This window comes from Gossypium hirsutum, chromosome D06 (genome assembly GCF_007990345.1).
Source record: "Gossypium hirsutum isolate 1008001.06 chromosome D06, Gossypium_hirsutum_v2.1, whole genome shotgun sequence".
NCBI lineage: Eukaryota > Viridiplantae > Streptophyta > Magnoliopsida > Malvales > Malvaceae > Gossypium > Gossypium hirsutum.
Genome location: NC_053442.1, coordinates 26,556,591 through 26,571,670, shown reverse-complemented (window position 1 = coordinate 26,571,670; position 15,080 = coordinate 26,556,591). Strand labels below are relative to the sequence as shown.

General features: G+C 30.3%; 2 protein-coding genes across 3 annotated transcripts; both read right to left on the bottom strand.

Moving 5' to 3' along the window:
- Positions 1–3,924: 3,924 nt before the first annotated feature.
- Positions 3,925–6,721, bottom strand: LOC107901629 (uncharacterized). Of its 2 annotated transcripts, none has more exons than XR_005914577.1 (4): positions 6,297–6,721; positions 4,897–5,046; positions 4,298–4,378; positions 3,925–4,200 (listed from the first exon to the last, which is right to left on the bottom strand). XR_005914577.1 is itself a non-coding variant. In XM_041095431.1 (4 exons), exons 1-4 carry the CDS (start codon positions 6,711–6,713, stop codon positions 4,197–4,199), a joined length of 636 nt encoding a protein of 211 aa, XP_040951365.1. In that variant the 5' UTR covers positions 6,714–6,721; the 3' UTR covers positions 3,925–4,196. The 2 variants fall into 2 exon arrangements, 1 of the variants encoding a protein (XP_040951365.1); XM_041095431.1 differs by having other exon boundaries at positions 4,298–4,362.
- LOC121218340 (uncharacterized) lies at positions 6,721–7,089 on the bottom strand (the record flags this gene model as incomplete). The annotated part of the gene is made up of 1 exon (XM_041095432.1): positions 6,721–7,089. A coding segment is annotated over exon 1 (369 nt), but the record flags the coding sequence as incomplete, so codon positions are not given.
- Positions 7,090–15,080: the final 7,991 nt, after the last annotated feature.

Sequence of the window (15,080 nt, the reverse complement as noted above, 5' to 3'; positions counted from 1 at the left end):
AATGTAAGCTACACGATGCTGCTCACACGAGCTGTGGAATATCCACAACAAATGCAGGACCTCAACCATCGGTAGGACATTTAAAACCAACACCCAAAACATGAAAACCTTAATGACATGTCATTTCTATCCTATGAATTCTTAAGGTTCAAATGGGGTTCTATAGTCGTTGTAACATCGTTGGGTTACATTAATTAATTACATAACAATCAACAATTTACATATAGCTCAAAAGATAGCATTAAAACATTACACAATTACACGAACTTACCTCGATGATAAATGCATAGAAACAGAGTCGACTAATTCGAAGCTTTATCTTGACCCGATCTAAATCCGTACGAGGTCTAACTTGATATGCAAGATAGAGATTGAACCGAATGATTCAAAGCCCTAAATATGTTCTTTCTTCTTCCATTTCGGTGGAGGAAGAAGATGAATCAAATAAAATGGATTTTGTTTTATTAATTTTTAACCTCAATTACCTATTTACCTTATACCGTTTAAAAACTTTAATAATTTCCATAAAACCAAACTCATAAATGTCCACTAACACAAAAATGGTATAATTACCACCTAAGTACTCTTATATTAAGGTTCTATAGCCATTAGTTACCTTTAGCTACTAGAACTCTACTTTTGTACCTTTTACGATTTAGTCCTTTTGACTTAATTAGGCATGCAAACGTTAAAATTTCTTGACGAAATTTTAACACGATCCTAATTTAGTCCTATAAACAATTTAATAATAAAATAAATATTTCCATGTCAAATTTGTGGTCCCAAAACTATTGTTCTGATTTAACTGAAAACGGGCTATTACATTCCTTCCTTCTTTGTAGTTATTTCACCTTTGCAATGCTCTAGAAGATGGCTAACCTTTCTACATGTTCAGGAGTTCAGATAAGATTTTAATTTTTTTTCTTGTTTCAGATACTATTAACTAGTTCCTGTGAATCTGTGTAACACCCCTAACCCGTATCCGTCACCAAAATAGGGTTACAGAGCATTACCAGAGTTTACAAATTAAACGGACATAAATTTCAAACTTTTCAAATCATATCAATAAAGACATTAAAACCGATTTAAAGCATACATATTGTCTCTTAAACGAGCCCTCAAGGCCGAAATTACATGTTAGAAACAAGTCGAGACTAAATCGAAAACTCAGAGAATTTTTCAGAAAATAATAAAAATTTTCAACATTGCAGAGGTCACACGGCCAAGAGACACGTCCATGTCTCAGACCGTGTGGGCATTCGAAGTAGGGGCACATGGCTGTGTCCCAGCCTGTGTCCGTGCCCGTGTAACTCTCTGACTTGGGTCACACGGCCAAGCCACATGCCTAAATAAGGCACCAAAATCAAGCATAAACAAATCATATACATATGGTGGTAAGTACTTAATTAAGGGTAATTATTGGCTTAATTAATAATTGGGCAATGTAATTGATTCTAGGCTAAGTAGCTTGCATAGTTGAAACAAGAAATAGGAGAAATCTGAGTAACTTAACCTAGGGTTAGATTTAGTGTTAGTTTACTTTAATTAGTTTAGTTCATTTTATTATCTTAAATTGGATTTAACACTACTAATTCGTAACTTGATTAGATTAGTAATTATTTTCGATAATTGATTTAATAGTGATTTTCTCCAATCTGCAATCCCTTGGATATGATTCTCGGAATACTTACCAAATTGTTTCGCTGTAAACTAACTATATTACAATTTGACATGTACGCTTGCATAAACCGCACTTCACTCTTATCTTCATATTTTTGCATGATTTTACACTCTTAATGTTCGAACGTCAGGAGGCGATCACCATGCCATGCAACTTTATTGGAACCAAAGCATGATAAATAATTTCAATGCTGGAAGGGAAGATATGTTGATCCATGTCTTTGATTCTCATACCGGAGAAGAGCTTAGTATGTGCTTCGAGATTGTTAGAAGAACAACAAAATATATATAAAGACAATTTTGAATTTCATATTCCTTAATGCCTAAAGTGGATACATTTTTGCATTGTCTTCTACTATTATTTCAAAGATAAACTTTATTTTAATATATTGGAGTCCCAAAGAACTCCATCTTTCATTTGTTTTGTTTTTTAAATTATGTTTTATTTTCATGTCAAATTTAAGGTATAATGATTTCATGTGTTGGGACATTTTCAAAATATTTATAATGTTCCAATAGTTATAAATGACATGTTATCAGTGATCCAAAAGTTATATCACTTGCATATTGGGTAAGAGTTGTCACTATTCATAGTGATAAGATATGTCTCTTAAATATGAAAAGTTATGTCACTTGGTTAATTAACAAAGAATTATAATTACTCAAGTATATAACTATTCATAGTGTAATTTCATTTGCATGGTACAACAAAAAAACATAGAAATAAAGTTTCTTTATATTCCCCCAAAAATAAAAGTTTCATGTGCTTAGGGCACTTTCAAAGGAAGACACTTGATATTGTTCTTGAGTTAGTAACTCCCTGAAACATCAATGAAGTTGTTCTTTTGTTAAAGAAGGAAGTGATGAAAACTCAAAGTGGAGAACTTGAGAAGAACGAAGAATACAGACAAATGCTTATTCAAGCTATCCTTTCTTGCGCAATCAAGTTCCCAGAAGTTGCAAGCACAGTTGTGCATCTGATGATGGATTTCTTAGGAGACAGTAATGTTGCTTCAGCTATTGATGTTATAGTTGTTGTTCGAGAAATAATTGAAACCAACCCTAAACTTAGGGTGTCCATTATAACACAGTTGTTGGACACATTCTATTAGATTCGACCTAAATTTCATTTTGACTGTTTCTATCAGTGTAAACGTTGACAACCGTTAAACATCATTGTATCCTCAAGATTCATTTATCACTAGCTCTTTTACACACCAAAATATTGGTGAGGTGAATAGAACCTTAAATATAGAGGCATGGTCACATGCATTGAAGCCTTTAGTTAATTTCTCATAAACTTGTTTTTATCCCCACACACCAATATTTGTTCCTAGTCATTTTTGTCATATCATTTAAACATCATCCACTTCAAATTGTCACGTCAGCACCATTAAATTTTAACAGTCCAATCAACATTTTTCGTTAAAAAAAATCAATTTGACTGAAAATGTAACATTAAGGGTTAAAGTGCTAAAAAAGTAGGTTAAAACGACAAAAGTTGTAAGCGATAAGATCAATTTTGACATTATGCCTTTTAAAAAGTTGCAAATTAAACTTGATGACCCCGTGACTGCAAATTCGTAAAGCTAGTTAGATGTTGGAATACAATGTTTTATATTGGTACTAGGCATAGTGATTAGTACGTATTATATTGGTCTATAATTCATATCGAGTAGTTTAAGTTTTGTCGCAGCACTACACCAAAATAGGCTTGTAGCGGAGTTTTTTTAATAGCGCCGCAAAAAATGCCGCCATTGATAACGTCGCTAACTTTTGTGGCGTTTATGTGAAAAAACGCTACTAAAGAACATGATCTTTAATAGCGCTTTACCCACAAACACTGCTAAAGATCATGACCTTTAGCGGCGCTTTACCTACAAATGCCGCTAAAGAACATGACCTTTAGCGGCGCTTTACCCACAAACGCCGCTAAAGAACCTGACCTTTAGCGGCGCTTTAACCACAAACGCCGCTAAAGAACATGACCTTTAGCGGCGCTTTGCCCACACACGCTGTTAAAGAATATGATCTTTAGCGGCGCTTTTATCACAAACGCTACTAAAAGTACGTTCTTTAGTGGCGTTTATGGAAAAAGGTCACTAATTTTGGCAAATTTGTAACATCCGATTTTCATCCATATACAAATCCTTCTTGTAACATAAAATCCAACCAAAAACGGAAAATTTAAATGATACTTCAAATTCAATGAAAGATATATGATATAAATTGATAACTGAATTATAATTCAAAATATTCTTACAATAATATTAAAATTAACAATGTTAAAAATATTCTTACAATAACTAAAGCACACTAAAATGTTTACACAATCACTTCCCAAAAACAGGTGCAGCAATAACCACAAGAAAAAAAGAAGGAAAATACACAAATCCAGAAACAACAGTTTTTGGCAATCAATTTTTTAGGAGTAATACCGAAAAAATAACCCCATGGTTTCAACAAAAATGACACATTACTTAGAAGTCTCCTTGCTTTGTCTTCAGTTTCAAATCTTAACTGCAAATAGAAGAATAGAAATGCATTTCAGATTCATCATATTTGTTCACATGACAAATCAAAACCCAATGTTCACAACTAAAACTACACAAAATACCTGCAAATGCTGCAACAGACTAGATCAGCCTGAATGTCCTCTTGCAACAGGGTTTCCAAATTATCCTATCAAATGAATGTGCTGTCAATCAAAATCTTGTTAGATGAAACATATTTCGGCAGATCTTTATGGGAGAAATGAAGGCAGTTTGTAACTCATCATTTTTCAGCAAGCCAGGCAGTTTGCCTTCAATAATGAATTTTTTTATGTAAAGTCTAATTGAAGGTTGTGCAGTGGACACCTAGCTAATTTCCATTTATGCAGAAAATTATAGTAGACTAATGCATGCTTCAGCCCTAACAAACTTTAAGAAGACATTTATATAATGTATTAAACAGGTTTTTAAAAAGGCATAACCTTTATTTTCAAATAAGGTATATATCCCACATAGGTAGGCTCAACTTTCTTAAGGATTTTCATATATTTGGAAGATCATGTTCATGTATCCATGTCCAAATATGCATCAAACACAAGTGTCAAACATGAGCACTTCAGAAAAAAATGATGAGTTAGAGTAACATAGATATAGTAGCATAGATCCCCCATGTCAACACTCAATAATAATTAATGGCTAAGAAGGAAAAAAAAGAATTAGGTACCTTAATTTCAGATATTGTGACTTTTGTCAGATTCAACTGTTCTAGAATGAATTCTTCAACAACCTCCATTGAGACCTTATCAGTCACAACTGAGTATCTGACTATAGATGAAAAGCTAGAAGCAGAGAAGCTCAAAAAATCCAGTAGCAGCTGCAAAATTAAGTTTACCAAGATAAACAGAACTTTTAAGATAATAAGAGATATTAAAGCAGTTTCAGAATTGAAGAAAATATCTTTACAAAATTAATGTTACTATAGGTGAAAAATATATATATGAAACAATCATTATCATAATCATCAAAACTCCTAGTTGACAGCAAGCACTCTTCATTTTATTTAAAGCACCCATGTCCAGCACATATGCAAACAAAGGTATCGAGATATGATCATCCAAGGACATACCCAAGTCTGAATAACATAGCATATTATAAAAAATATATATATAGATTTTAAACAATTGAACTGAGGACCCAATATAAAGTCCTCAGTTAATCATGGATTTCTAAAGCTTAATCCTGCCATATTCATTAAATCATCCAAAAAAAAGCATTTTAGGAAGGAAAAACAAAAATAACCTTAAAAAATCCAAATCAACAGGAAAAATATTTTCTGAAAACTTAATATGATCAATGTAAAAAACCCCACTGTTAACTTGAACCAGAACCACTTTGAAGTTTAACTATAAATCTAAAATGGAAAAACTGAAAAGAAAAGACAACATAGACTCCATATCCAATGAGGTTAAAGAGACAAATAAAGAGGATTGAGGCAACAAAAACAATATAATTTTTTCTTTTTAAGAAAATGAAATCTGTCCCACATTAGAAAGAAATATGAAAAATGCTCAAATAACTCATTGTGAAAGTGAAAACTGAGAGCTAAAGCTAATATTATAAAACATATATATAATATAAAAAGTTAAGAAAGAGAGTAATTTTGTACAAAAGAAAAGTTTGGATCAAAAAAAGGGAAATAAACTTTGAGTAATTTAATTATATAAAATAATTAAAAACAAAGACTAAATTGGAAAAAAGATTTGTTTTTCCATAATGAAAAGGAGCAAAACAATGTTCAAACTTATGTGAAAAAGACTTAACAAAGATAATATTAATAACATATTTTTTATTTCTTAGAAAATGGTAAGAAACACATACAAACTTTGAATCCAAAACTAGAATGTGGCAAATACATAACACAGGCAGAATCAATCTTATGTTCAAAAGCAAATGTGCTTACTCGCCCCCCCCCCCACACCTCCCCCAAAAAAACTATAAAAATAAATATTAAAAGTTAATGCTGTTAATAAAAAAATTTAGAAAAAACGAAACTTTGAATCTAAAAATGAAATTATAGGGGAAAAATTAGTTTAGAACTTTGAATGTGGGCATATGAGAAAAGACCTGTTGGAACAACCAAACAAACGAAGCATGCATCTCTTTTTGAACTCTAACAAGAACCCCTTGTAAATTTTCATAAAACAAAAGCTCTCGCATCTGCAAAGTGTAACTATGAAGCTCTTGGATTATAAAAACCATTGAAGAAAACGCCTTCTTCATTGAACAATAAGTCAACTCCCCAGCATCACGAAACCCTTCTTGCCATTGTAGTTTCCTCTTCATAATCCGAAGCGAAAGCGGAAGATCCACGCTGTTGGCTTTACGTTCTATGTTTGATGGGATTATTTCTTCTCCTCTTTCCAACCACGACGGCTTCAAAGATTCAGAATCTAAATCCTTCATGTTAATTTCGCTGATAGGTTTATCGCTGTCGTCCGGTGACTGGAATCTTTTTTTAGAATTCTTCATCAGAGAAGTCATCGACTAAACTAGCACTGCAAGCTCTTTTTAAAGTTCTGGACCTTGGATAGAGAAACTCACAGCATCGGGAGCGTTGGAGAGTGGTGGAGTGAGCACCAAATAGAGCTGACCGGCGAACCGACTTCAAACTAAGTACAGAAGGTGAAAAGGTAGCTGAAACTAGAGCTTGAGAGGAAGATGGAGGTTGAGGAGGAATCGACTCAACTGATTCAACTGATTCAGTTTCGAAGTTGTTGAAGAAATCGGCATAGGCGAGCTTGTTGTCGGAAGTGATGATGCCTTCGTCGAAGATCTCCGGTGTGTCAACATCGTCGACTTCCATGGCTGAACCTTGGTCGTCTGGGTCCGTCACGAGTTCCATCGGCATCGGCCTCATCTTTCCCCTCTTTTCTTTAGGCTTCTAGGGATTTCTTTCGTTGATTTAATTTTAATTATTTTTGTTGAAATATCTTTCCCCCCTCATCTTTCCCCCCTTTTCTTTACAATTGATTATGGATTTTGCTTCTAAAAACGCCACTAAAAAATTAAATTTTTGTAGTGAAACGACACGTTTTGAAAAAATTCAATACATATTTACGGCATTTTTCGTCTAAACACCGCTATTGCTTACCTTTTGCGGCGTTTTTCTCATAAACGCCGCTAATGATTGACTTTTTTTACAGTTTTATATTTAATTATTATATAATTCATATCAATTTTAAATAAATAAATTTTGAAAATTTAAGTAATACTTAAAAGAATTAGATAAATTTTAAAATTTTTATATAATTTTTTATGTAAGAAAACAAAAACAAAAACAAAAAATTTTAAAATATGAAAAAAAACTTTAAAAAACTATATTAATGATAATTTTAATAAATTAAAATTCATATTATCTCTTTTACAATTATATAATAAATTATTTAATATATAAATTAAAAAACCTAATCAGTCATATACCCAAAACACTTTAAAATTATTTTAAATAATAGTATTTTAATTTTTTCCATTTTTAAATCTATTTTTCTATGTTTTTACTTTCAAATATTTTCTACGTATCATTTAATAAATCTCAAGTAAACCTTAAAACTTAAACCATTTAATATATATAAAGTTTATCTATTATCTCTTAAATAATTTAAACTATAATCATAATTTAATACATTAAAATTAATATTATCTCTTTTACAATTATATAAGAAACTATTTAATATATAAATTAAAAAATACTAATTAATCTAAACCCTAAACCCCTAACCCCTATCTTATAAACCCTAAATCATAAAGCATAACCCCCAACCTCTAACCCCTAAACCTTAAACCCCAACTCTTAAACCATAATCCATAATCCCTAATTATTTAAATACTATAAGAATAAAATTTTAATTATTTAAAAAAAAGAAAATCAAGAATTGTAGATTTAATGTTGATATTATAAATTACTGGTAAATTCAAATAAAAATCTATCTTATCTAAACATTTTAAAAATATATATATTTTTTGAAATTGTTAAATTTCAGTCCTATATAAATGAATCACCATCCTGTTTCAACATTCGGCTTTTGAAATTTCAATGGAGTTTATAGAAATTATTTTGTTAGTTTAATTAATAATTGGGTGTTTTTGTGAGATAATAAGTAAGAATGGCGCCGTTGAAGCATTTCATAAGGTTCATCCACATTTACAATCTAAAACTGCACTTACTGTAAAACAACTTCATCGAACCGGGTATCACTTTCAGCCTCCTATGAACTGGATTAACGGTATGTTTTTCTTTTATTTTTATTTTTTGGAGGAGATGGAATTAAATTGTATATTTTAGGATAGTCAAAAATATAATTTTACCATTTTAATTATATTTTTATAAGGATTAAATAAAATTTTTATCATTTTTAGGGGATTAACATGTAATTTTACCATTATTAATTTAAAAGTGTATAAGTTATAAAAACGCTTAGGTGAAAATTGTTTTCATTTCAGGGCCATTGGCTTCCATGTTTAGTAAAGTTAATAAAGAATAATTTTTCCCATCTATTTTGAGCTGATTTAATAAATAATATAAATTTAAGGGTTAAAAAGATAAAAAATTAAACGAAGGGTTGTAATGATTTTTTTGTAAAGTTAGAAGGATAAATAAATCATTATGTCTATTTTATTTATATAAAATTTTAAATAATAATTGAATTAGTTTAACACGTGATGCCGCCTTTTATTCCATATATAAGGTTATGCCATATATTCTGCTTAAAAGAACTTATAGTATTTTAATTTTTCCATTTTTAACAAATATTTTAAATTATTTTAAATCCCTGAGCATTAGCGGCGCTTTTTAGAAAAACACCGCTAAAAATAGAGCATTAGCGGCGCTAAAGCCCTGAGCATTAGTGGCGCTAACTCAAAAACGCCGCTAAATTCCTGATCATTAGCGGGGCTTCCTCAAAAACGCCACTAAAGCCCTAAACATTAGCGGCGCTTCCTTAAAAACGCCACTAAAACCCTGATCATTAGCGGCGCTTCCTCAAAAACGCCGCTAAAGCCCTGAGCATTAGCGGCGCTTTCTCAAAACGTCGCTAAAGCCCTGAGCATTAGCTGTGTTTTCTCAAAAACGTCGCTAAAACCCCGAAAGCCCGTAGTTGGGCATAGGTTTTTTGCAGCGCTTTTTGGAAAACGCCGCTAATACTTATTTTTAGCGGCATTTTCCAAAAAGTGCCGCTAATGCTCGATCTTTAGCGGTATTTTTTATCCAAACGCCGCTAAAAATGCCGCTAAAAGCCTGTTTTGGTGTAGTGCAGTCAATTGTTTTTATTTATATTGGTTTATACCAATCGATGCATACTTGCTCATATTGGCTAATATAAGATTTTGAAAATTTAGATTAATAAATAATATATTGTTTTATATTAATCATCTTTATTTTGATAATTACATTTAAAAATATAAAATAATAAGTAAATTAAGTTACTGAAAACCTAATAAAAATTTTAAAAAATTTATATTTGTATATAAGTATATTTATATGTATGTAAAGTATAATATGTATAATATATAATTTATTAACAAACTAAAATTTAAACTATAAATGAAAATTGTGTTTTAGCTCGATTGGCATCGGTATTGTTGCCGGTGCAAGAGGACATGAGTTCAAGTACGCTGAAGCGCATTATTCTCCCAATTAAGGGTTGGAAAGGGGTTATGGGTAGTTCTAAACATTGTATCAAAAAGAACAAATATGATACAAACCTATAACAAGATTAATGTTAAAAAAATAAACTATAAATATATATAAAAGAAATTTAAATATAAATAAATCTGGAGCAATATACTGAAAACGTACTTATATTAGCATGTATTAATACCAAAACAAAAGTGATACCAAATAATCTATTTTTTTAATAATTGACATAAATATATAATAATGATTTGGTTTCTATAATGATTTTGTTTTCGTATTTTGTAATTAGAGAGTTAGTACTCACACATATAGTAGAAACATATCATATTTACTCGCACACATTACGTTCAAAGGGAACTATCCAAATAAAAGTCTACCACTTGCTCCCTAAAAGCTTAAACCCGAGTGAGTTCTATGAGGTCTAGAATAGTTATGAATTTATGAAATCTAAATCCTAGTTTTTAAACTCAAATTCAAGTTTCCAATAAAAAATTGTGAAAATTGAAAGTCTCTACTTCTTCCTAAATTTGATATTGAGTAAATTAATTCTTCCAAAAAAAATGGAGTAATTTAGTACTTATCAATTTCGAAAGTTTGTAACTAAGAATAATTAATCATGACACTCATTTTTTATGTCAATTTATCCTACTTTAATGGTACAATAACAAAATGATTAGTCGAAAGTTATTGAGAACTATTTATAAAGAATAATAATTTATTTGGCCCTCCAACTTTACAAAAAAATTTATTTTAGCCCTCTATTTAATTTTTCATCTTTTTTAACCCTTAAAATTGTGTTGTTTGTCAAATCACCCCAAAATGAATGAAAAAGTTAACGTTTATTAACTTTGTTAACGTAGCAGACACGTGGATTGCCATGTAGATGTCACGTCAATAATTCATTAATTTTTTAAAATTTAAAAATTCAAAATTATAAAAATTGTTTTTAAAAAAGTATAACTTATTAATATTATTAAAAAATAAAAGGTATAAAAATATTTTTATTTTAGAAATTTAATTAATTGTTAATGTATCAGTAAAGTTAACAAACATTAACTTTTCCATCCATTTTGGGGTGATTTGACAAACAATACAAATTCAAAAATTAAAAGAGATAAAAATTTAAATAGAGAGCTAAAATTACTTCTTTTTTTTTAAATGAAGGGTCGAATAAGTCATCTGCCATTTATCAATAGGGTATTCAATCTACAATGTATATCTCATGCAACACATTTTAAATTTTAAGAATTTTAAAATAATAATTTTTTAAGTTTATTTTTTCATATATTCTTATTGAAAATTTTAGATTTTTTTTAAAAAATGTTTATATATATATTATTTTTAGATATATTTTTAGAGTCATAATTAAATTGATAAATGTGTAAATATTAAGGTTAAATTTATTAATTTTTTTATAACTCAACGAAATTGATGGAATGTGTAAGTACCGAAGCTACATCTAAAGAAGTGAACTAAGTGGTTAATTATTCTTAGTTGCTCATTCTTGGAATTAATTGAAGTAAATTGTTTTCTTTTCTTTGGGTAAACTGTACAGTTGCTCATCCAATTTTCATAAGTTTTCATTTTGAGTACCCAAAATAAAAATTTGTATTTTAGGTATTACCATTAACAACCATTTTCATCTTGGTCAACCACCATTAATTCAATATTCATTTTAGGCACCCAACTTTAGTAAATTTTCATTAGTCAATCATTTTATCATTTTTTAAATTAATTTTAGGGAAAAACTTGGGTTTTACAATGAATTACTAGGGTTTTTTTATAAGAACAAACTATTCTCTCTTTTTAATTTCCTTTTCCAGAATTAATTTTAGATTTTTTTAGTAAAAAGAAAAACCCTAGGGTTCTACAAGGAATTATCTGGGTTTTTATAAGGAAAATGGTTTTATCATTTTAATTTCCTTTGTTTTTTTTTCCTTTTTCTTAGAATTAATTTTAGTTTTTCCCCCAATAAAAGGGAAACCTAGGGAAATTATTGAGGATTTTATAAGGAAAAATCATTTTATCTTTTTAATTTTCTTTATTATAATTTTTTAGAATTAATTTTAGGGTTGTTTTTCAATAAAACTTGAGTTTCATCTTTACAACTGAATAACTCAATTCCTTTTAAAAACTTACAACTTGTTTGGTTGAATGGAATGAGCCATTAATTTAGGCCTGATTCAATGGGCCTACTACAATGCATATGTTTGGTTCCATGTATTGGCTCATTACATGCTGGTCAGTTTAGCTCTCTATTCCCTCCCTCCCCCCCAAAACAATGAATTCCATTCATTGCTCCCATCTCTGAATTGCAATTCAACGCACTAAGGAATAAAGAAAAAGCTTGCCATTATTGCCTTTTACCACTCTCAGCCTCACCAAACACCTCAAGCCACCACACCCCCAATTGGGTCTCCTTGTTCATGTTCAGTTCTTCTCATCCCACGACGATCACCTTAGTAAAAAAGAAGTAGTTGACAGAGTTATCTACATTGTAACAAACTTCCCCAAATTTGATCTTCGTAAGGTCCTTACCCCCCTCAATCTCACTTCTGTTGTTACAATTTCATCTCTTTGCTCCTTTACTTGTATTTCGTTAGTAGGGAGTTGTGAAAAAAATGATTTTTTGAAAAAAATTATGGTCAATTGGTTGATTCGATGTCTTAATTATTTTAGGGAATGAAATTAGGGTTAGAAATCTAAACTTGTTTTAAATGATCCATCTAATTGCATTTGATTTTTATGGGCATTTCAATTTACTGCTTATCCATGTAAGCAAAATTTCAAGTTGATTGTCTCAATAGCAAGTGATGAGACGAGAACTTAAATGACCTCTCTTTGTTTTTCAACCAAAAAAAACAGAACAGTTCATAAGACAATTAATAGCAATAGTAACTAAAATGGGGGGAATACTAAAATTGAAGTGTACTTGGAGCTGGAATTGAGCTCTCGAGGGAGCTCGAAGAAGCCATTGAATTGTGCTTCACAAAAAACAAAAGTAGAGAAATGTAGCAAGAAGCATGAAAAATATCAGCAACTATTTCACTCGATCCAAATATGCTACAATCGATTTAAATATGTTTCAATTGATTTAAATCAGTTACAAGCAATTTAAACCAGTTACAATCGATTTAAATCTTTTTCAAATTATTTAAATCTACTACAATCGATTTAAATTTATTTCATCGTTATTATTGGTTTGCTTTGGAAGCTTTTAGCATTGTGGTTATTTTAGCTTGATTATGGTGGCATATTTGCTGCTCATTATCTTCTTAGTTAGAGAATTGTTTCATCTTTGCTCTTTAATATGATTTGAAGATGTGTAACACTTTAGTATCTTGCAGCAATGACTCATTTGTCTTTCATAGTACAAAGTGATAGGCGAAAAAGAATTGGTCTTGCATTGGCAATATGGTTGCAAATGTATACAGTTGTGAGGTGGTTCTTAATTATGTTGAGTGTCGTCTCTAGCCTACAAACTTATAGACCAAGGATTAGATCATACATTTTAGATTTTTATGCTCAAAGAGATTATGTGAAACGACTTGTACATGCTAGTACAAGACATGTATTAAACAAGTTAGGATAAATAGATTTGGTTTTTTCTAAATTATGTGAGATGTTACAAACTTTAGAAGGATTGAAGTCATCAAGGAACATGCTTGTAGATGAGCAAGTGACAATGTTCTTACATTTTATTGCTCATCACCTTAAAAATTGAGTTATCAAGCATCACTTTAATAGATTTAGGGAAACCGTTAGTAGAACATTTCACAATGTATTAAATGGTGTGATACGCTTATAAGATGTGTTATTTAAAAAGCTAGTTCCAGCTAATTCTACAGACACAAGGTGGAAATGGTTCAAGGTATTGGAGTAAGTATATATATTATTTAGAAATAATTCACTTGGTTTAGATTTCAATATTGTATCCTAACTTGACTTTTACTTTATTTGTAGAATTGCTTAGGTGCTTTAGATGGAACCTATTAGTTGATAAATTTAGAAATCGAACTCGAAAAGGTGACATATCAACAAATATGTTAGGTGAAAAAAATGATAAATTTAGAAATCAAACTCAAAAAGTTTTTGTTGCTGATGGACGAGTTCTTCTAGATGCCATTACTAGGAGACATGGACTAAAAGTTCCTCATGGTAAAGTATAGACATGGAGGAAGTTGAATTATTTTTTTTAGATCATACTAATATTGAAAACAATACATTGATAAATATCGTTTTCTGAATATAGGTTGTTATTATCTAGTTGATGCTGGTTACACAAATTGTGAGGGATTCCTTGCACCTTTTAAGGGACAAAGTTATCATTTGAATGAATGACGCCAAGCTCATTGACCAAGTACTCCGGAAGAAATTTCCAATATGAGACGTGCATCAGTGCGCAACGTTATTGAAAGATGTTTTGATTTATTAAAACTTAAATGAGGTATACTTAGTAGTCCATATTTTATCTTGTGAGGGTGTACAATTAATCATTATTGCTTGTTGCTTACTTCATAAATTTATTCAAAATGAAAAGAGTCTTGATCCTATTGAAGCGATGCTAAGAGAAGGTTTAAATAGTAATGTGATAGAGGATGATGAACCTAATATAATTGATATAGCAAATCAAATGTTCAATGAATGGCAAGCATCTAGAAATTAATAGGTCTGAAAGTGTTGTTTGAAAGGATTTATATTATTTTATTTATCTTTGATGCTGTGTTTATGTTATTCTTGTATTAATCGGTTGTTTTTTTATCTATGAATTGATTATGTGCAATTTCTTTAAAAGTATGTTAGGCTTTTCACAATCAACTGCAACTTCTTCCCAAAATTCCAGAGGAACCAAAAAGGAATGGGTTCCGAAAAAAGATATTGTGTTGATTTCATGTATAGTAGACTTGCACAATGTTGAAACTTTTAATGCAAATATGAGATTCAATGATGGTTATTTATTTGAATTGGAAAGAATGATGGAAAACTTTTATTCATGTAATGCTAAAGGCTAAACCTAATCTTGAATCAAGGATTAAGACATTGAAAAAGGATTGGGCAATTATTTACGATATGTTCAAAGGAAAAGACAACAGTGGCTTTGGTTAGGATGAGCATAGGCAGATGATTGTTACTGAAAGTGCAGTATGGGACTCATATTGTATTTCTTTTCTTCTTTGACTTACTTATATCCATATAGTATATAACACTTATGAAAT

What these genes read in the sequence shown, in the direction of transcription:
- LOC107901629 (XM_041095431.1), bottom strand. Translation starts at nt 6,713, where the DNA reads ATGACTTCTCTGATGAAGAATTCTAAAAAAAGATTCCAGTCACCGGAC. An exon ending in TTGTTTGGTTGTTCCAACAG is followed by an intron (nt 5,047 to 6,296) that starts GTCTTTTCTCAT and finishes TTAATTTTGCAG; the next exon opens with CTGCTACTGGATTTTTTGAG. An exon ending in TCACAATATCTGAAATTAAG is followed by an intron (nt 4,363 to 4,896) that starts GTACCTAATTCT and finishes TTCATTTGATAG; the next exon opens with GATAATTTGGAAACCCTGTT.